This window comes from Rhinichthys klamathensis, unplaced genomic scaffold (assembly GCF_029890125.1).
Source record: "Rhinichthys klamathensis goyatoka isolate OS25496 unplaced genomic scaffold, OSU_Roscu_1.1 h1tg000040l_1, whole genome shotgun sequence".
Classification (NCBI taxonomy): Eukaryota; Metazoa; Chordata; class Actinopteri; order Cypriniformes; family Leuciscidae; genus Rhinichthys; species Rhinichthys klamathensis.
Genome location: NW_026606587.1, coordinates 6,016,495 through 6,038,835, shown reverse-complemented (window position 1 = coordinate 6,038,835; position 22,341 = coordinate 6,016,495). Strand labels below are relative to the sequence as shown.

Genomic DNA, 22,341 nt, shown 5'->3' with positions numbered 1-22,341 from the left:
AATAGTTTAATATCTCACAATTCTGACTTTAGGCTATAACACGCAATTGCGACTTATCATGCAATTCTGACTTTATATCTCCCAATTGGTATTATAAAGTCGAAATTTCTGACTTTTTTCTCGCAATTCTGAATTTATAACACATAATTAAGATTTTATATCTCCCAATTCTGACATATTTTCTTAGAATTGTGAGATATAAACTCGCAATTGCGAGTTATAAAGTCAAATTTTACCTCAGAATAGTTCTCTCACAATTCCGACTTTATAACACAATTGCGACTTTATATCATGCAATTCTGACTTTAGCCTATATCTCCAATTTGCGTATTATAAAGCCAGAATTTCAAGTAGCCTCGCAATAGCGAGTTTATATCTCATAATTCTGACTTAATAACACGCAATTGCGACTTTATATCACGCAATTCTTACTTTATAACCTGCAATTGCGACTTCAATTCTGAGATAAAAAGTCAGAGTAGTGAGATAAAAAGTTACCTTTTTTATTTGTGGCGAAAACAAGCTTCTATAGCCTACCATATGTATTGCAGACACTGAACAGCAAATTAAGAGGAACCATAGGCTACAGATCACTGTGGGAAAATGAGTATAGCCATTAAAGAAGGAACTCTTACCAGGCAAAATATCAAGCACTTTTTTTTCTTTCTTTTTTTACATCTGACGAGATTTATTTTCTTGATGCTGTTATTATTTTTGCATTTTCCCTTGAATGTGTACTGGTATTTTAAAACGTTTACAGACTTTATTGTATTGTAGGCTACCTTTAAAATTACAAAGACAATTAGGCTACTTGATTCATTTTTGCTTCCACTCAACAGCAAATGTGACCTGAATAAAATAAAATGGCTTTAAAAAAAAAAAAAAACTTGCGGTGCTGAGGACATGCTATTAATCTATCAAATTTAGGTTTAAAATCATGTGATTTAAAATGTTGTAAAATTAATTATTTTGCATAGCCTATGTGTGAAACTCGGATAAGCATCCCATTTATGTAAATAATTACTTATTTATCAATAATTACTATTTAGCAGTACTATACTACACAGGTTAGAACATCATATCAGTACAATATTGAGCATACATGTCACTTAAAACCAGCGCATGCGAATTATAATCCAGAGATCGACACTGCGCATGCGTATATGACGTCAGCAAAACACACCTCCATCCAATAGCTACGTCTTGGACCATCCAGCTACGTCATCGTGCTACAGGCTGCAGCGAGGGGTGTCTCACGGGATTCGGCAAAAGTTTAATTTATCAGCTGGCTCCGATGGTAACTAAGAAGATGGGACGCAATGAAAACCCTGTGGTCGTTGTAGTTTCTCCTTTGGTCGCACTCATAGAGGGCCAAGTAAAAGAAGCAACACTCGTTATTTTACTTCTTCCAGCGTGCGTGCATTTGAGTTCTGTAGTTGACAACTGTGCTATGCAAAGTAGTTGACTTACTGCGTTGCTCACATTGGTTGTAGGTCTATCCAATTGAGTGCAGAGTTTTTTTTTTCCTGGTTCGGTTAAGACACGCCTCATAATCAAAGCCCTATGAAGCAGTATCAGACTCACATTCTGACTAGAATATGAGTATGACGAAGTCAGGCTATGGGACATAGGCGGAGTTTGACATTCGAGCCAGGGGGGGCAAAAAAAAAATCATTGTAGCATTCATTCATTCATGTAGTAATCATTAGGCGCGTTTCCATTACAGATTTGCGCAAAACCTTTGCGACTTTTTCTAAATGTCCATAAAAAAACTATTGCGAAATGACGGCGTTTCCATTAATTAACCGATGTTATGCGACTAAAATATATTTTTTTCCTCTCGCGATAAAAGTCATTCCAAAAATCATGGTAAACGGATGGTAGGTTTAAAGCCTAGGCTATATCACAGCCACCGCACTAGACATTATTATTAATGGAAGGAGACGTGGTGTTATCCAAGCATTAATGGCAGACCCTTATACTGCGAACGGCACATAGCCTATAGCCTAAGAGTTCCTGGCTGTTTCTCCCTCATTTCTGCTCCGAGGTCTTGATTGTGGCATTTCTTTGAGGTTTAGAATCCAGTATTCCTGTAATTATTGTTTCTTTTATGAATTTAATAAAGAACTCTGTCTCGTATTATGTCCAAACGGTAATGGAAGGAGACGTGGTGTAATCCAAGCATTAATGGCAGACCCTTATACTGCGAACGGCACATAGCCTATAGCCTAAGAGTTCCTGGCTGTTTCTCCCTCATTTCTGCTCCGAGGTCTTGATTGTGGCATTTCTTTGAGGTTTAGAATCCAGTATTCCTGTAATTATTGTTTCTTTTATGAATTTAATAAAGAACTCTGTCTCGTATTATGTCCAAACGGTCAGTGTACTTTTGTGTCCATTCGTTTTTCCTTATTTAACCCGTGATTGCAAAACGAAAAATAAACGGTTGTATTTTTAAAACGCAAAGTCGAACACCAAAATTTTAATTTTAACTGCTACACACCAAATGCTGCGCAAAATAATTAATATGGACGAATTTTCAGATTTTTGTTTATGACTTTTTGCCCCTTTATTAAACATTTAAAATATTGACAAATTAATATGAAAAAAAAATGTAGATTTAACTGGTTTTCTAAGGCCAAATTAGAACCTGGAAATTATATTTTTCCCGTAGTGCTGAATGAGAAGATAACCACAGGCTACAGAAAGGGGATTTATAGGTGAGTTATAGGCTATAATAATTAATAAATGTGTCTGAAAAAATAACAAGGCATTTTAATTGTTTAGCCTATTAATAAAAAATTAGTGTCGGCTAAAACATATCTCCATCTCCGCTGTAAGGATGCACCTTTAGAGAGAAATGCACCTCTCATACGGATTACATAATCAGAAGGTATTAGCTTTCGATTCGAATTTGTTCGTTTTAAAGTGGACATTTCAAGCTTTAGCTTAGGCTATTTTGTTTCAGTTATAGCGCTTCAGTTCACGGAGACCATGAAGCGCGCCTGATTGTTTTATTTTATTTTACAAAAGCACAACGTTTTCTTGTTATTGTGAGTGTACACAAATAAAAGTAGTTGCGAATAATGTATTATTATTTTCTGACCAGAAATGATAGAGTAGGCTAGCCTATTTTAAGTTGTTTCCACTGTTGATAGGAAAATGCAAGTGTTCGCGCCCGCGCCCCGCGCCCCGCGCCTCCGTGCCATCCAGTGCGCACTCCACATTCCGCACACACACTTGGATATGCGTCAAAATCTTGTTTAGCCTATTTGTGATCATCTTAGCCCTGTATTATGAATGATATGTGACGAATTGCTTTGTTCCTTTTTTTTTGATAAGCGTCTTCTACATATATAGCCTAATAAATGTTATAATAATGATGATAATTATTATTATTATCCCCGCGTCTTCTCTAAGTCAGCCAGGGCCGCATTAAGAGCTCACTGGGCCCCGGGGCTATGAGTTACTGCAGGGCCCCCCACCACTACAGGTCACCAACTAGCCTACATGAGCTAAATGTTCTATCATTATGAGTCATTTTATCCATCTATGATATACTTCACAGTTAAGTTATATTACTTTTAAAACGATTTTTTATCATATCAAAATTTAATGGGACTAACATTTCATAATTCTTGTGACCAATTTCAATAATAGTAACTTAAGAAAAGAATCTCAAGCTTACCGATGACAAGAGTCACAAATAACAATAGAACAAAGGCACATAAGAAATCGACCTTGAAAAATTTAAAGCACTGAATAATATTATATTGTATAAAGTAGCCCTAATCAAATATACAAAACATAGTTTTCAGTATAAATTCAACATTCATTCTTATTAATTTTACAAAAGTGATTCATTCAAGGGCAGTAAATTACTTTCTTTCTGATGTTTGATTAACATTACACAAATGGCGACAGCAGCTTTATTAGCAGCTACTGTCACTTTAAGACCTCAGGTCGGAACTCAAGTGCGCTGTGCAAAACCGCCTCAAGTTATCATTTAAAATAATTTGTATCCTTCCAAACCACAATTATTAAAAACGTGTTTAATTTATAAACTTACATCATGATGTCTCAGCAAAATTTACATATTTCTACCGGATATACTATTATCGCCAGCCCTTTAGGCGAATATAGAGTTTGATCAAACACAAAAAGCAAGATCAAACATCCATCAAGTTAATAATCAAACTTACCGAAAATTTGTGGGGTCGACGATGACGCTGTGTTTTAAAAAATAGTCTAGACTCTAGAGTGAAGGGTGGAGGCGATTTATTGGTTGATGCGTAGCTATATTCTAATAAGGCGCAGGCACTCCAGGCAGCCATCTATATAGGCCTATGTGCAACAGCAGGTCGATCGTTCACAAGTTAAATATAGAATAAATGTATTATGTTAAATTAAAACGTGACGTTTCATTTCACCATGCCCTGTCCTGGTGCCCACGGGGGTTTGATTGACAGGCGACCTGGCCAATCATAACGCCGAATACGCAATTTTGTCAGACAACAAAGCTGTCAGTAGATTAACGTCGGTGGACTTGAACTTGAAAACGGTATGGTTTAAATTATTTAAATTACAATATTTGAAAGTTGAGACTTTGTTTCATATCAACAGTAAGCTGCTCTGAACTCTCTCTCGTAGTCAATTGTGTAACGTTATAGGCCGGGAGCCAGGTCCACTCCTCAGGATGTTTTTTGCTACCTTTTTTTCACTATTATTTCCTATTATTTTATACCTTGGGCCATCACAAGTTGATAATGACCACCCCCAACTCGGCCCCGTTTGGTCTCAGGGGCCAAAAAACACCCTTTTTGGGGAAAGATTTTGGCGGAATGATGTAATTGTGAATATTAAGGTACTGCAGCTACATGAATGGTCATATAACCCCCAAATTTTGCATGGTGTATCCTGACACATAGGGTAAACTAGCAGAAAAAGATTCTGGGGATTGCTGCTTTTTTGCTGTCAAATATCACCCTCAACATACCCCAAAAGACAAAAAAATGTCTGTCCGCCTGACAAATTGTCATCACAAGTGACCATTTTCAAGCATTTTATTATACACATCACTGCCCCAAATGTACATGAAAAACTTCCCAAGTTTATAAGCTTCAATTTAAGTCCAAGATGACCTTTCTATCTAGAGGATTGCAGCTGGTATAACCAAAGTTCTCCACTGTACCTCCAATCGGAGAAAATGGAACTTTCAAGCATTACCATTCCATAGGGAATTAAAGGTACAATATGCAGGATTTTTCGCCACCAAGGGTCGCAAACCTCTTACAATAACAAAGGCGTATATTGATGACGTATATTCTGTATTAAGCGAAATTATGGATCTTGTCGTCAAGCTGATGGATCTTTTATGGATGAGTGAGTACATTGATGTTTTTAACATGACTGTTGTGTGAAGCAGGGCGCGATTGCTAGACGTATACCAGCGCCACACGCAATGCGAGTCCCGCGGATATAAAGCATAAGGACATTTCATTCTACCGACTACACGCAAGTGCTGCATTACTACTCACACAGGTCAGTTTATTAAACTAATGAAACTTGAGGTAACGCAGCGCTGTTTCACTTGCTCTAACAGTTACACTATCACACTAAACAGCATTTGAGTGTGTTGAATGTTGTTAGTTAGGTTGTTTGTTGGCTGTATGAGACTAAGTAAGCTAGATCAACATTAGAATAACATACAGATCATATTCTAACATTTCATCATGTTGAACTAAATAACATTGATTAGTTTTATGTACATTTGCTCACCTGTCTAATAAAGAACATGCAACACTCGCGTCTCTGTCACGTTGAAGTTAGTCGCGGACATGCAGCTCTCGGCATCTCGAAAGATGTTTGTCTCAAAGTCTGCTTGCCATGGTCCATAATGTTTGAACAAAACAACAGCGTGAGCGTCCTGCTGGGCACCCAGTTGTCAACGTGTGTCGCCATGGTTACTATTGCAGTACGAGGTCAAACCTGGCGGAAACCAGGGCTAACGCGGATATGACGCCATTGACTGGCGACTCCTCACCCCTGCTCACACACCCCGTTTCCTTGGTTAAAATAGCAATTTTCACACAATTTACCTTTAAGCATATTTTTTGCATATGAACAATATTTCTAAAACGAGTTGAGACTTGACTTATGTACTGCTATACTATACGAAGTGAATTGCATGAAAAGTGAGTAATGCTATGCCCCTAGGTGGACGGGTCAGGGTGCAACATACAAAATTCATACAAAATCAATTAACCAAATGTGAGATTTATTAAAGCATAAAATAGAAAACATTTCTTTGGTTCTTAGATCTTTTTGCTGCTTATCCATGCTGTACTTAGACGACTGGTCATGTTAGTGTATTGTATTAGTGTAGAATATAAAGTCTCAATCATCATTTTCCTCCTCTTCACCTATATTCGTATGGATTTCATCAGTCAAGTCCTCTTCATTTGTTTCATTTTCTGCCAAGACATCAACAAGGGCTTGGGGGATGACGTCCCCCTCAAACCATAGTGGTTCTAGCTTGCATGTCTCTGTGTTTATGTGAAATCCATGTCAAATATGATGTTGACAGTTGATGACTTGGCATAATAGAGGAGGATCAAGAGTCTTTTGCTCTTTGCTCTTCCTGGTTTGGATATACTGCATGTAAATGATCACCCTCACATCTGTTTCTTCATGTTTTGAACATATCTCTGGTAGAAGTTCTTTTGACATAACTCATCATTGCATTCTATCTTGAAAGCTTGACCAAAAAAAAAAAGCAATCGATTGTTGAGATGGAGTATGGCGTCAAGGGATAGGTCATTAGGTCAGAGATGCTTATTTGTGATTTTAAGTTCTTGTGATTTGATGAAGATCTGAAAGATAAACCCACTTGTGGCCTTGTACTGGATCACTTTCTGGTTTGATGCCACAAGCTTCCTTTTAGGTGTGGTAGATGACATTGTCTTGAATCTGTTCCTCTTGATGGGTTCAAAGAAAATGACCTTTTTTGTTTGAAGTCGATCACGTATGAACTTCTCTTTTGAGAGGACAGTGCATTCAGTTTATGAGTTGGAAATTACTGATTGGAGCAAAGAGGTCAGCCATGGTCTTCACAAGAAAATTGTAACAGCCTGTAAAACCTCTGAGCCACACTGAGACTCATTCTACTGATCATTTCCTGACTGCATGCATGCCAAATGAGAGTTTGTAGAAGCCATGTGGGAAATGACAAGTGGCCGAGGCGAACAAACAGAGAAGCAACGGATCTCTGACCACGTGAAATCACTCGGTCTGAGGAGCAAGTGCAGCAAACAGTACAAGCTTTTCAGAGTTTTATCAACCCATTTCAGCCTCATTTGGATCATGGAGATCATGAGCCCTCAGAGGCCAAGGTGGCTCAGAGGTTTTAAAGGCTGTTACAATTTTACAGTTTTTACCGAAGGCCTGTCATTTTCATAGAGGCTGGTCAAGCTTTCAAGATAGAATGCAATGGAGTTATGTCAAAAGAACTTCTACCAGAGATCTGTTCAAAACATGAAGAAACAGATGTGAGGGTGATCATTTACATGCAGTATATCCAAACCAAAATGCCTCACATCAGAACAGTTAGAGCAAAAGACTCTTGATCCTCCTGTATTATGCCAAGTCATCAACTGTCAACATCATCTTTGACATGGGAGATAGACTAATCAACATCAACCAGCTGGCTGAAGATTATTCACAGGAACACATTCAGCTCTTCTGGCCTTGCATTTGTTCACTGGTGCTGACTGCACTTCAGCATTCAAAGGCAGAGGGAAGGTCCGTCCGATGAAGATTCTTAGTCAGAATTCAAAGTTTATTCAGATCTTTGCTGAAGTGGGGAACTCTTGGGAGCTCGATGAACAGATTCTCAGCGGTGTTCAAGACTTCACGTGTCGCTTCTATGATTTCAATCGTATTTCAATGGATGTCACATAAACACAGAGACAGGCAAGCTAGAACCACTATGGTTTGAGGGGGACGTCATCCCCCAAGCCCTTGTTGATGTCTTGGCAGAAAATGAAACAAATGAAGAGGACTTGACTGATGAAATCCATACGAATATAGGTGAAGAGGAGGAAGAGGAGGAAAATGATGATTGAGAGTTTATATTGTACACTAATACAATACACTAACGTGACCATTCGTCTAAGTACAGCATGGATAAGCAGCAAAAAGATCTAAGAACCAAAGAAATGTTTTCTATTTAATAAGTCTCACATTTGGTTAATTGATTTGTATGAAAGTACCCTATGTTGCACCCTGACCCCAGTCCACCTAGGGGCATAACATTACTCACTTTTCATGCAATTCACTTCATATAGTATATGTCACATGTCTGTCCTGTCTTGTGATGCACATGGGTGTTTTGTTATTTTGAGCCATGTGCTCTTGTCATTGTTTGATCCCTCCCCCGTGTTATCTGGTTATTGGTTTATTTGTTCCACCTGTCAGCCTCGTTACCCTCCTTTGTTTGCCTCCCTATTTAGTCTTCCTGTGTTTGTTGTCCTGTGCTCGTTCGTTGTTTATGTTACTTGGGATTTTGAGTTGTGTGTTGTTCTGTTCCTGCCATGTCGTGTTTCTGGATTTAGCAATTAGTTTATCAACCTGGATTTCCTTTGTTTAATTTATGTTTTACTTAATTAAAGGCTTTCACCTCTGCATTTGAGTCCTCGCTCCATTCTCCGCAACGCACCCGTGACAGAACGAACGAGCCATCATGAGGACTCAGCGGAGGAAGAATTCAAAGGAACCACCAGTCTTTCCTTCATCATGTCCGCAATACGAACGGATTATGAAATTCAGGGAATTGACCTCTCTTCGGCAACAGGGGACTAAGGTGAGGGACTTTGCCCGGAAGTTCTCTGCAGTGGCAGTGGGACTGAAGCTTAGTGAGGGGGCTCTGAAGGATCTACTTAATTATGCACTTGATGACCCCATACCTTTTGGTATTATGAGAAGTTTGCAGAGTTTGACGTTTGGGGAATTTATAATACTCCTTGAACGTCATGAAGTTCCTCCTGATTCAGTGGCCTGGGAGAATCCATCCTTGGTGGGCCGAGGGGATCTGACTTCGGTGGTCCAGGAGGATCCGGCGCCGGTGGTCCCAAGTCCGGGGGTCCCAAGTCCGGGGGTCCCGAAGGATGCGACTTCGGCGGTCCCAAGTTCGGTGGTCACAAGCTCGGTGGTCTCAAGCCTGGTTGTTCAGGGGGACTTGACTTCGGTGGTCCCAAGTCCGGGGGTCCCTAAGGAGGTGACTTCAGTGGTCTCAGATCCGGTTGTCCCAGAGCGGTTCCCTTACCCTGCAGCGCCACCATTGGTGGCCGAGGAACCTATAAAGACCGTTCGCTCACGTAAACGGAGAAGGAGGAAAGCTTCCAGTCAACCACGAGATCCGGAGGTTGTTCCGAAGCCTTCAGCCGGGACCTCGAAGCATCCAGTGGGAACTGCAACCGAGTCACCCAAACGCCTTGCTCTCCCGGCGCCACCCAAGCGCCTCGCCCTGCTGGCGCCACCCAAGCGTCTCGCCCTGCTGGCGCCACCCAAGCGTCTCGCCCTGCTGGCGCCACCCAAGCGTCTCGCCCTGCTGGCGCCACCCAAGCGTCTCGCCCTGCTGGCGCCACCCAGACGTCTCGCCCTGCTGGCGCCACCAAAGAGTCTCGCCCTGCTGGCGCCACCCAGACGTCTTGCCCTGCCAGCGCCGCCCAAGATCCTTACGTCTGTCGAGCCAGAGACTGTTCGTGTCAGTCACGCCGAGCCGGCGTTTCACGTCAGTCACGCCGTGCCAGAGACTGTCCATGTCAGCCACGCCGTGCTAGTAATTGTCCACGCCAGCCACGCCATGCCAGAGATTGCCCACGTCATATCTGCCCAGCCAGAGCCTGTCCCTGAACCTGTCTCTCTCCCCAAGATTTGGTTGCGGGGGGGCTATAGGTCACCACCCTGGCCGCCCGAGGGGTCTTCGCCGCCCTGGCCGCCCGAGGGGTCTTCGCCGCCCTGGCCGCCCGAGGGGTCTTCGCCGCCCTGGCCGCCCGGGGGGTCTTCGCCGCCCTGGCCGCCCGAGGGGTCTTCGCCGCCCTGGCCGCCCGAGGGGTCTTCGCCGCCCTGGCCGCCCGAGGGGTCTTCGCCGCCCTGGCCGCCCGAGGGGTCTTCGCCGTCCTGGCCGCCCGAGGGGTCTTCGCCGCCCTGGCCGCCCGAGGGGTCTTCGCCGCCCTGGCCGCCCGAGGGGTCTTCGCCGCCCTGGCCGCCCGAGGGGTCTTCGCCGCCCTGGCCGCCCGAGGGGTCTTCGCCGCCCTGGCCGCCCGAGGGGTCTTCGCCGCCCTGGCCGCCCGAGGGGTCTTCAGCTTCGCCCTGGCCGCCCAATGGACTGTCCGCTTCACCCTGGCCTCCCATTCCCCCCTGGTCTGTCCCTCCTGTCCCACCTTGGTCTGTCCCTCCCGTCCCGCCCTGGTGTTTCCTTCCTGTCCCGCCCTGGTCTGATGGAGCGTCTGGTAGCCGCTCCGTAGGGAGGGGGTAATGTCACATGTCTGTCCTGTCTTGTGATGCACATGGGTGTTTTGTTATTTTGAGCCATGTGCTCTTGTCATTGTTTGATCCCTCCCCCTTGTTATCTGGTTATTGGTTTATTTGTTCCACCTGTCAGCCTCGTTACCCTCCTTTGTTTGCCTCCCTATTTAGTCTTCCTGTGTTTGTTGTCCTGTGCTCGTTCGTTGTTTGTTACTTGGGATTTTGAGTTGTGTGTTGTTCTGTTCCTGCCATGTCGTGTTTCTGGATTTAGCAATTAGTTTATCAACCTGGATTTCCTTTGTTTAATTTATGTTTTACTTAATTAAAGGCTTTCACCTCTGCATTTGAGTCCTCGCTCCATTCTCCGCAACGCACCCGTGACAGTATAGCAGTACATAAGTTAAGTCTCAACTTGTTTCAGAAATATTGTTCATATGCAAAAAATATGCTTAACCCCCTGGGGTCGGCTATCGCGCCGGCGCGACAAACTCGATTTTTTTTCACATAGCAGAAAAATTGACTGAAAATACTCCATAATTTCTGGTCATACAGACTTAAGAAATATGAAAAAATAAACTGTTAAATGTCTATTTTTTTATGTGTCTACTTACAATCGAAATAAAACATTGTGCTTTTGTAAATTAAAGAAAATAAACAGGGTGTGGTTTCTGCCTCTCTGTCTCCGTTAACTCTTTTCTGGAGCACGTCTCTAAATTTAAACAAAACTCAGCGAATACTATTCCCCCAGGCATGAGCAATATATCTTTATAATCATTTAAGTGTGTACTTTTAAATGATCTAATTCCAAACTAAAATAAATATTCTCTGTTTATGTAATCTATATAAAAAGAGAGAGATTCTCATTATCGTTCTCGCAGCTCATTATTCTGCTAATGTGACATGCCCACGGAGAGCGCGCACTATTCAAACGCAAATTATCTGAAGCATCACATGGAGACGTGTAAACGCCCACATAAACTCGGTAAAACACATCGAGTATAATCAGATTAATGTACTATGTCGTCTTGCGAGGTTGTGAGGAATAATCCTGGGACATTTACCTCAGAATAAGTGCTGGTTTATCCAAAGCATCCAGCTGAGAATTGTGTACGTTTTTTATTTTTGTGCTTTGTTCTAATCGCGATATAGATAGTGTCTGTAAACGCAAAAATACTGTTTAAATTTGAATCACGTTTCTGTGTGTGAATGAATTAACGACACAGATGGGCGCTGTTGTTTACTAATATTGTTTAAATATGAATCGGGTGTCTGTGTGTGAGTGAATGAATGCGAGTCATTTCGTTGACTAGTTTTGGATAGATTATAAAGTTTTTACTCTAAAATAGACATCAAATAAGCTTTTGTTAGCAGTTTCTGCTCATATGTTAAATATATAGTATGTTTTGTCAAAAATAAACTAATCAACTAAGATGTTCTAGTGTTTGTTCCAATGCAAGCTATATCAAAATAATGAATTTTAATAATGAATAATGAACTTAACTTTGAAATATGTATAATAATGTATTAGCCTACTTTAAAAAATAATACTTTAAGACATTTTTAATGGAAAAATACCATTTTCTTTTCAAGATGTTTCCAACTCTAACTTTGAAACTGTTCAAATAGGCTATATGGGCCATTCTACAGAATTGTAGAATGGCCCATATAGCCTATTTAAACAGGATTTGTTTTCAGATATGACTAAAAATGTGCTTTTGACTTTCATTTATATTTTGATTTTATATATATATATATATATATATACACTCACCGGCCACTTTATTAGGTACACCTGTCCAACTGCTCGTTAACACTTAATTTCTAAGCAGCCAATCACATGGCGGCAACTCAGTGCATTTAGGCATGTAGACATGGTCAAGACAATCTCCTGCAGTTCAAACCGAGCATCAGTATGGGGAAGAAAGGTGATTTGAGTGACTTTGAACGTGGCATGATTGTTGGTGCCAGAAGGGCTGGTCTGAGTATTTCAGAAACTGCTAATCTACTGGGATTTTCACGCACAACCATCTCTAGGGTTTACAGAGAATGGTCCGAAAAAGAAAAGACATCCAGTGAGCGGCAGTTCTGTGGGCGGAAATGCCTTGTTGATGCCAGAGGTCAGAGGAGAATGGCCAGACTGGTTCGAGCTGATAGAAGGGCAACAGTGACTGAAATAACCACTCGTTACAACCGAGGTATGCAGCAAAGCATTTGTGAAGCCACAACACGCACAACCTTGAGGCGGATGGGCTACAACAGCAGAAGACTCCACCAGGTACCACTCATCTCCACTACAAATAGGAAAAAGAGGCTACAATTTGCAAGAGCTCACCAAAATTGAACAGTTGAAGACTGGAAAAATGTTGCCTGGTCTGATGAGTCTCGATTTCTGTTGAGACATTCAGATGTTAGAGTCAGAATTTGGCGTAAACAGAATGAGAACATGGAACCATCATGCCTTGTTACCACTGTGCAGGCTGGTGGTGGTGGTGTAATGGTGTGGGGGATGTTTTCCTGGCACACTTTAGGCCCCTTAGTGCCAATTGGGCATCGTTTAAATGCCACGGCCTACCTGAGCATTGTTTCTGACCATGTCCATCCCTTTATGGCCACCATGTACCCATCCTCTGATGGCTACTTCCACCATGTCACAAAGCTCTAATCATTTCAAATTGGTTTCTTGAACATGACAATGAGTTCACTGTACTAAAATGGCCTCCACAGTCACCAGATCTCAACCCAATAGAGCATCTTTGGGATGTGGTGGAACGGGAGATTCGCATCATGGATGTGCAGCCGACAAATCTGCGGCAACTGTGTGATGCCATCATGTCAATATGGACCAAACTCCCTGAGGAATGCTTCCAGCACCTTGTTGAATCTATGCCACGAAGAATTGAGGCAGTCCTGAAGGCAAAAGGGGGTCCAACCCGTTACTAGCATGGGGTACCTAATAAAGTGGCCGGTGAGTGTATATATATATATATATATATATACCCTTGCATTCCTTCTTGTGTGACACAACTAAATGAAAGGCTCATTATTATGCAGGTCTTCTCAGGTGTGAACCATCTAATTATTCATGATAAGTGGTTGGGCTGTCCCATCCGCATATTGCCTTTCCAAACAAAAAAATGTTTTTCACAATTTAAAGCAATCTATTGTGTTATGTGAATGATTAGGCAGGATGATTTTCAGATCATTTTGAAGCAAAAACTCTAGGCGACAACATCCATTAGTCAAAAGTCTTGTGGACAGATATTTTGTATGTGTTTTGTGGCCTTATTTCAGAAACTTTAATTTTTAGTTTTTTCAATAACCATGCATAAACGATATTCTCTCAAAAATACAAACATGTACATACATGTTGCTCACATATTATGGTAGCCCTGTTTGTGCTAAATAGAGTGTAATTACACCTTTGCTGAAAAAAAGCACAACTGAAAAAAGCACAAATGTCAGGGCATGTCCAAACATCTCAAGGACCTCAAAAACACCTTAGACCCCAGAGGGTTAAAGGTACAATATCCAGGATTTTTGCAGTAAAATATCCAAAAACCACTAGGCCCATGTTATATATTTTGTTTAGTTGATTAGGCTACTTACAATATCCCAAATTTTCCAACTATTTGTAAATCGTGAGAAAATTGCGATTTTAACCAAGGAAACGGGGTGTGTGAGCAGGGGTGAGGAGTCGCCAGTCAATGGCGTCATATCCGCATTAGCCCTGGTTTCCGCCAGGTTTGAGTTCGTACTGCAATAGTAACCATGGCGACACACGTTATTTAGTTCAACATGATGAAATGTTAGAATATGATCTGTATGTTATTCTAATGTTGATCTAGCTTACTTAGTCTCATACAAACAACCTAACTAACAACATTCAACAAACTCAAATGCCATTTAGTGTGATAGTGTAACTGTTAGAGCAAGTGAAACAGCGCTGCGTTACCTCAAGTTTCATTAGTTTAATAAACTGACCTGTGTGAGTAGTAATGCAGCACTTGCGTGTAGTCGGTAGAATGAAATGTCCTTATGCTTTATATCCGCGGGACTCGCATTGCGTGTGGCGCTGGTATACGTCTAGCAATCGCGCCCTGCTTCACACAACAGTCATGTTAAAAACATCAATGTATTCACTCATCCATAAAAGATCCATCAGCTTGACGACAAGATCCATAATTTCGCTTAATGCGGAATATACGTCATCAATATATGCCTTTGTTATTGTAAGAGGTTTGCGACCCTTGGTGGCGAAAAATCCTGCATATTGTACCTTCAATTCCCTATGGAATGGTAATGTTTGAAAGTTCCATTTTCTCCGATTGGAGGTACAGTGGAGAACTTTGGTTATACCATCTGCAATCCTCTAGATAGAAAGGTCATCTTGGACTTAAATTGAAGCTTATAAACTTGGGAAGTTTTTCATGTACATTTGGGGCAGTGATGTGTATAATAAAATGCTTGAAAATGGTCACTTGTGATGACAATTTGTCAGGCGGACAGACATTTTTTTGTCTTTTGGGGTATGTTGAGGGTGATATTTGACAGCAAAAAAGCAGCAATCCCCAGAATCTTTTTCTGCTAGTTTACCCTATGTGTCAGGATACACCATGCAAAATTTGGGGGTTATATGACAATTTATGTAGCTGCAGTACCTTAATATTCACAATTACATCATTCCGCCAAAATCTTTCCCCAAAAAGGGTGTTTTTTGGCCCCTGAGACCAAACGGGGCCGAGTTGGGGGTGGTCATTATCAACTTGTGATGGCCCAAGGTATAAAATAATAGGAAATAATAGTGAAAAAAAGGTAGCAAAAAACATCCTGATGAGTGGACCTGGCTCCCGGCCTATTAGTCTTTGCCCCGCGATGTAGGCTACTATTTTTCAGTGCATGAGTGAGAATGTGCGTGACTCGTGAGAGCCGCCTGGCTTGTCACACAGTAACTAAAAAAGGCGGGTCTTTGCGAGCGGTCACTATAATATTAATGATAATGATTCCATGATAATGCATGGAATATTCGGCAAAGCACTACTAAATAACAGGGCTAATTTGTGGGGGGCGTTGCGTGGTAAGGCTTTGGCAATCAGAAGGGTAGTAGTAGGCTTGTTTGAGATGAGCAAAATCTGCGCAGAACCGATCACCGGTGATCAGCGCGAGATGCATGCCGGTTAGAAATGTGTCCGAGTGCGGTCCGCCTTGCTCTGATGTCATGCCGACGTATGTCAAAAAACTCTCGCGACCGCAAGGCGCACGTGTCGGATTCTGCAGCCGCGCGCAGTTGCTCTCCACCGACTGCACTGATCAAAAGCACGATGGGAAACGACTTGCTGACGACACAGCTTAATGCTCATTGGTTTAAACAACCGTGATGTATTGTTCTCTTTTAAAATGTTTGATTTTAAAACTCTGATATCATGTTTTATGTGTATAAATTATGTGTGGATATTCCCAAACTCTCTGACAGTGTGATCTATGTGATGTAATTTAGAAAAATACAAATAAAAAATAAAAACACATATCTGTATTAAAGAAAAAATGATTGATAAACACATAGGCCTATTTAAAATGGAATTAAAATAAGTACTTTGGGTGTCTTGTTCCTTATATTTATTTTCATATTCAAGCAACAAAACTTCAATTACATCCAGTTTATTAGCAACACCGTGCACGGGCGTGAATCCCGTGAATCCCGCGATATCCGCCTTTGATCTCACAGGTGTCTGATCCACTGCGAGAAGCGAGATCTGTCCGGCTTGCCTGCGCTTTTTTCACTCCTCCTCTCACTGCAGCCGCCTACTCTCGACTACATTGCAGGCGAGGCAAGGCGCATCTCAAACAAGCCTAGTATCTGCTCCACAGCCAATCAAGGGCCCCCTCCTTGTTCGGGCCCCGGGGCTGCAAAACCTGTTTCCATTGCAGTTTTTTTTTTTACTAAAGCAGTATATAAAATCAGATGTATATTACCTACCACCATTTAGTTGTTTTGTGTTATTTAAAATATTTATAATATATATATTTTTTTACAATGCAAAAAAAAAATTTAAACGGGTTTCAGCCACCAGGGGGGAGCAATGCTCCCCCTGCCCCCCCGCAAACTCCGCGCCTGCTATGGGAGTGTCGCAACTCTCTCTCTCTGGGTATGGTCACCTCTCGATGCATCCTCGGTAAACGGGGCGGATCAAGAACACATCCGGGGATTTGAAATGGACTTGGCTAGATGTGAACTTTGAATTGGAACAGTACTTGGGCAGTGACTGATGACGTTTCACAAGTCCACAAGAACACAAGTACAGACAAGAACGCATATTGAGAAACGGCCGAGGTATCCTAATTCAATTAAATTAAATTACAAACAGCATCACCTGCGTTTGAAGGACCCAATTGGTCGTGACGTCGGAACGAACTTGTACAAGTAGATCCTCTCATCTGATATCAACTAAGCAGAGATAGAATTTCTTCCTTTATCATCAACATGGTTTATTTGAGCGTCATCATCTTTACCTGTAAGTGTGTATTCTTGATTCAATTCCTTTCGTGTTTTAAAAATGTAAGTGTTCGATAAGTTCATAAATTGTTAAATTAGAACTTAAAGTCCACGTTAGCAGAGCTTTTGTTAGGTCCAATAACGGGCTTCAATCCGTGCGCAGGTAAAGCGCCGTACATTTCAGTTTATCTTTGATCCTAGCTGGTTGACTAAGTCCTTTTTCGCCCGGACATGTCCTCTTTTGGACCTAAAAAAATGCTTCAGAATGTGTATCCGCCCTCGTCAATTTGCATGTATAGCATGACGAATAATTATCTGCACATAAAGCTTTCGTAAAATTAAAAATAAAACAAACTATATGGTACCATTGCCTCTCCGTCCGACTTTTTTCCTCCTTATCAATATACAGGTCGTCTTTGTAATCGTACCATAACCTACAGTGTTTCATTTTTAATTTGATGCACTTCCATCTCTTCTGGAAGTTCTGAAATGTAACTTTAGTACATTTTTATGGGTAATGAAATGTATGATTTGTCATTAATTTAGTGACTTGTGTTTTTTTTTTTTTTACAGTGCTTCTAAACTCCAGGTTGCTGATATCTGCCGGTACTTCATCAGTCCAGTTGCCAATCAGCAGTTACACAATTACTTATGCTGTGTGCACAGCATGCTGTAATTAAGATAATATACCTTAGTCAGGGTAGATGCCATATTGAATTTACTGTAACCTGGATGAAAATCAGGGCTCTGAGGGATTGACTTGCAGTCTTTACAATGGTGAGCAGACCGCACACTGAATGGGCTAAAAAAGGTCTTAGATCATGTAATTTTCGTAACATAACTTTCAAAACCAATTTATCGAGTTTGTCTATTGAATTTCTTTTTGTTAGCTGGACAATTGCGTTAAACAACAGTAGGATCCATTGAACCCACTTGTACTTCTATCCCTCACAGCCTAGTTTTCATTCCTGTCAAAAGATATGGGGCTACCCTGACTAAGGTCTATTATGAGATGACATGTGAGGTTCTACTTGGAGCTGTTCATGTCCTCAGACTTATGTCAACACCTAAATGAATTTGCAGCGGTCAGGTGGTACAAGATGGAATCTCAATTATATACATTGCGTGAATGCACTTTTTTTTTTTTTTTTATCTTAAACCTTTTGTGTACGATCACACAGTGTGATTAGAACATTCAGTGTGGGTCAATGACTATATTCAAGTTTGCTTTTGTGCTTTGGCTGGTGCTGAGCATGGTCAAATCTGTAAGCAAGGCATTCAAGCCCTGCATATAAAAACAGTTGGGGCTCAGCATCTTTAAGATCCTCACACTATAGCGCTCTGCCGTAATGGTATTTTAAGTCATAAAGCTTAAATCAGACAATGCATATTGTTCTGAAGGCATAAAGAAAGCAGTTTTGCTTTAAGATATGCTCACTCTTAACTGCCACTTTTTTTTGAAGAACTTGGAGTTAAAGATCCTGTAAATGATGCATCGTGGTAATCCAATAACATTCCTTGTTATGTATCATTCACTCTAAAACCCACATTACTGTATAAGGTTTTCTTTCTCACAGTATTTAGTATTTTGCAGATGTAGTATCTGGAGTTTCTCTCCCCTTATAGTTTGTCAGTCTCACCTTACTACAAATAAAACCTGAAGCTGGAATCTTATCTTTTCAGAGACTGTTGTCACATGTGATGGGTTTGTCCAGCGTCTCAGTTGTGGTAAGATGTTGTAATGTCATTCAACTAAAATATTTTACTTTTTTTCTTGAGTAATCAATGTCCTGATGTTTTTCTTCCATTTAGCCTCTGGTGTGATCCATGTGGAATCAGCAACCTTTGGCCGGACAAACAGCAACATTTGCAGTGTTGGACGACCACAAGGACAAACGATTAATACTCAGTGTTCAATGGGTGTTCCTGAAGTCTCTAAACGGTAAGGATCTCTTTCTTTGTGACTTGAGACAGAACAATTATGGGTAGAATTGAGTCTGCTTGCTCTGTTGCTCGATTTCATCGTTCTTGAGATTCAAGAGGTTACTTTATTTGTCCCTAGGGAAATTTGTCTTGGACATAAAGGCTGCCACATAAAAATACAGCAATAGATACAGCCAATTCAAAAAATACAGTGTACAGACACCAAAACAAAAATACAGACACCAAAACAAGTTTATACCGAGCGTTGTGAACCTAACCTATACCAGGTTGGATTTATATGGATCTGTCAACTCTAAACCTACTCTGAAACTCAGTTTGTTCAACTAGCTTCATGCAACAGGCCTCAGATGATGTACTGGTTAATAGACATCTGTCTGCGTTTACTGAGAAGGATGTGTGGCTGCAGAGTATTAAAAGCAGAGCTGAAGTCTAGAAATGGCTGTCTGGTGTAGGCCTTGGGTTTTGCTAAATGGTGTATTCTGGTTAGTATAGCATCCTCAGTGCCCCGATAGTCTTTATAGGCAAACCGATACGGATCTAGCGGTCCCTTTATGTTTGACCTCAGCATCCATGCCATTAGCTTTTCCAGATACTTTCATTATAATGGAAGTCAGGGCTACTGGTCTAATCATTTTCTTGTGGAACAGGTTTTTTGGGAGTAATGATTGCCTTTTCCCAGAGATGTTATTGTGTGAATTAACAGACCTTTGAAAGACAAGGACCCATCTGGTGTAAGTTCCTCTGCAAATGTCTTCAAAAGGAAAGCTGAGACGCCATCAGGGCCTGTTGCCTTATAGTGTTTGTTCTTTTAAAAAGTCTTGTGACTTCCAAGGGACTATTGTCTATCATTGGAACCCAATCATCACTTATGGTATAGTTTAAAAGATAAGTCATGTGAATCAAACCTAATCTAGCAGTTATTCAAATCATTTGCCATAGTATTGTCATCAGTTTTGTGTAATGGTTTCCTAGTGGGAGTCATATTTGTAATGGATTTCATGATGGCCCACAGTTTCTTTGTATTTGCACAAGTCCTTTTCTATGGATTCCTTGCATTGATTTTTAGCTATGTTGAGTTTCAGCTCCCTCTGCGCTTTTTTTTTTTTTTTTAACAGGTTAGTTATGTAGATTTAAGGTTTCCAAGAGTCCAGTCAGGACTGCATCTTTGTCCTTTTAAACAGGTGTGATGGACTGAGCGTGTGTGAGTTAAGCACGCAAGGACTTGCAGCACGAGATCCTTGTGATGGCACCTACAAGTACTACACTACCAACTATATTTGCATCCAAGCAGGTTTGGATTTTGTTTGTCTCTTCCTCCATTTCTTCAACTTTCTGTGCAAGCCTGTAATGGTCTTCCTCTTCCAGAAAAAAGTGTAACTTGTCATGGTGGATACTCTTACTTGACATGTGGTGAGCTATTTTTCCATGTTCAATTTGGAAAATGTAGGTTATCTTGAACTTTTCCACATGTTCATGCAAGATGCATATTTTTGTTTGTTAAATCTCTGTAGAAAGTGGTACGATTCAGATGAATTCTGCACACTATGGACGTACAGATAAATTCACCTGCTCGGAAGGACGTCCATCGAGTGAGCTCCAAAACTCCAACTGCTATTCTCCCAATGCACTGGCTCCTGTGTCGAAAAGGTTTGATGAAAAGAAAGTTTAATACTGTTGTATGTAACTTCTGCTGTACCTTGTCTTTAGTAATGACGAATGTAAGGATCTTTTCTTTTCTTTTTTTTTCTGTAAAGCTGCAATGGCTTGGCAAGTTGTGAGTTGTTTGCGACACAAACAGTCTTTACTGATCCCTGCGTTGGCACGTATAAGTACCTCACAGTCTCCTATTTTTGCCTCCCAACTGCACTCCGTGAGTATCCCTCAACATGTCTACTTCCAATTCACTTTGATCCAGGAAGTGTTTGAGCTAATGGTGAAATATTTAGTTATTTGTCTCCTGTTCACCAGCGACGCACAAACCAGTCACCACCAGACATGCTTTTCAAAAGCATGATCACTTTACACAAGCTCAAGCCTTTTATTTGAAAGACTACTACTCACTTTACTAATGATCTAACATCCTCTGTTTTCTGTAGGTTCAAGTGTGATCTGCGAAAATGCAAATGCTACTCTGAAATGTGGTGTGTATAATGCTACATGAATGTTGCTTAAAGTTGAATTGTTTTTAGAGCAAGTTGATTTTGAAGCTGAATTGTTGTCGTTTTTAGAGCCAGGGACTGTCATTAACGTTCACACTGCTAACTATGGGCGAACTGATCGCAGCACATGTTCTATCAGAAAACCTGCTTCTCAGACTGCCAAAACAGACTGCTACTCCTCAAACTCCCTGGCAATGGTTACTGATGAGTGAGTTTATTCTTTTTATAAATTCAGTTTAAATGCAGTGTTTTTTTTTTTTTCATAGAACCTTGACCGACTTATTTCTCTTATTTCTCCCTTTTTATAGGTGTGAAGGAATCAATAGCTGTGACCTAGTAGCCTCCAATGGTGTCTTCTCAGATCCATGTTTCGGCACATTCAAGTTTCTGTATGTCTCTTACAGCTGTGTAGATGACTAAGTGTTACTGTCTAGTGAAATTGCTGGGGTTTTTTTTGTACAACCTTGTTTTTAGGATTATTCAAGACGCTAGATTGTTAGCTCGCTTCATGATTCGTTTTCTTTCTTGGAGAATACAGTGTCTGGACTTGTGGAATTTAGCTTCAAACCTATTTCAAAGTTGTTTCTTTGCAATAAATGCCTTGGAAGACATTTGTTCTTGTTGGAGTGCTTCCTAGTAGTTTGATCATTTCACAAACCATCACGTACACCAGTTATACTGCAAAGTAAAACAAATGCCAGCAAATATAACTAGCCTAAATATGCTATATTTTATTTTTGCTCTAACTGTTTGTAGTGTGAGGGAAACATTTGGGAAACTGTTCCCATTCAAATTGTACCACTGATCAATTTATAAAAAGCTTGTAACGGAGGCATGACCATCTCTTGAACTAACCATACCCCCCTTAGTCGACTCAACTTTTGTAGCACTTATACATTGAAATTGTTTAATGGTGCAAATGGATAAATGCTGCTTTAGCACAGCTCTAAAGAGAAAGTGGTATTCATTGTTCAGTGATTCAGTTCAATAACTGTAAAGATCTATGAAATTAGTTCAATTCAACTAAAGCAGCTCTGTAGAAAATTGTGATCATTACTTGATCTCTTCCGCAAAATCCGCATCAACATGGTTTTCATAGGACAAAACCCAGAAATGAGTTGGTATCTTAGTACTTTGGGCTCCATTGTCCTGAAGTCATGGGTTGTATGAAATGATGTTTTGGTTAAATGCCTGAAAGTCTTTGGTGAACACGTGCTCAAGATG

At 40.9% G+C, this 22,341-nt stretch overlaps 1 protein-coding gene across 1 annotated transcript in view; it reads left to right on the top strand.

Moving 5' to 3' along the window:
* Positions 1–21,537, top strand: part of LOC130081766 (uncharacterized) — a 37,653-nt gene extending 16,116 nt beyond the window's left edge. Inside the window, exons 9-20 of the mRNA XM_056246473.1 lie at positions 8,849–9,913; positions 10,853–10,907; positions 17,561–17,620; positions 18,698–18,742; positions 18,827–18,956; positions 20,140–20,249; positions 20,324–20,368; positions 20,470–20,605; positions 20,713–20,828; positions 21,055–21,099; positions 21,187–21,325; positions 21,426–21,537. Coding sequence (XP_056102448.1) covers positions 8,849–9,913; positions 10,853–10,907; positions 17,561–17,620; positions 18,698–18,742; positions 18,827–18,956; positions 20,140–20,249; positions 20,324–20,368; positions 20,470–20,605; positions 20,713–20,828; positions 21,055–21,099; positions 21,187–21,325; positions 21,426–21,537 — 2,058 coding nt within the window. The remainder of the gene's footprint in view (positions 1–8,848; positions 9,914–10,852; positions 10,908–17,560; positions 17,621–18,697; positions 18,743–18,826; positions 18,957–20,139; positions 20,250–20,323; positions 20,369–20,469; positions 20,606–20,712; positions 20,829–21,054; positions 21,100–21,186; positions 21,326–21,425) is intronic.
* The last annotated feature ends 804 nt before the right edge of the window (positions 21,538–22,341 follow it).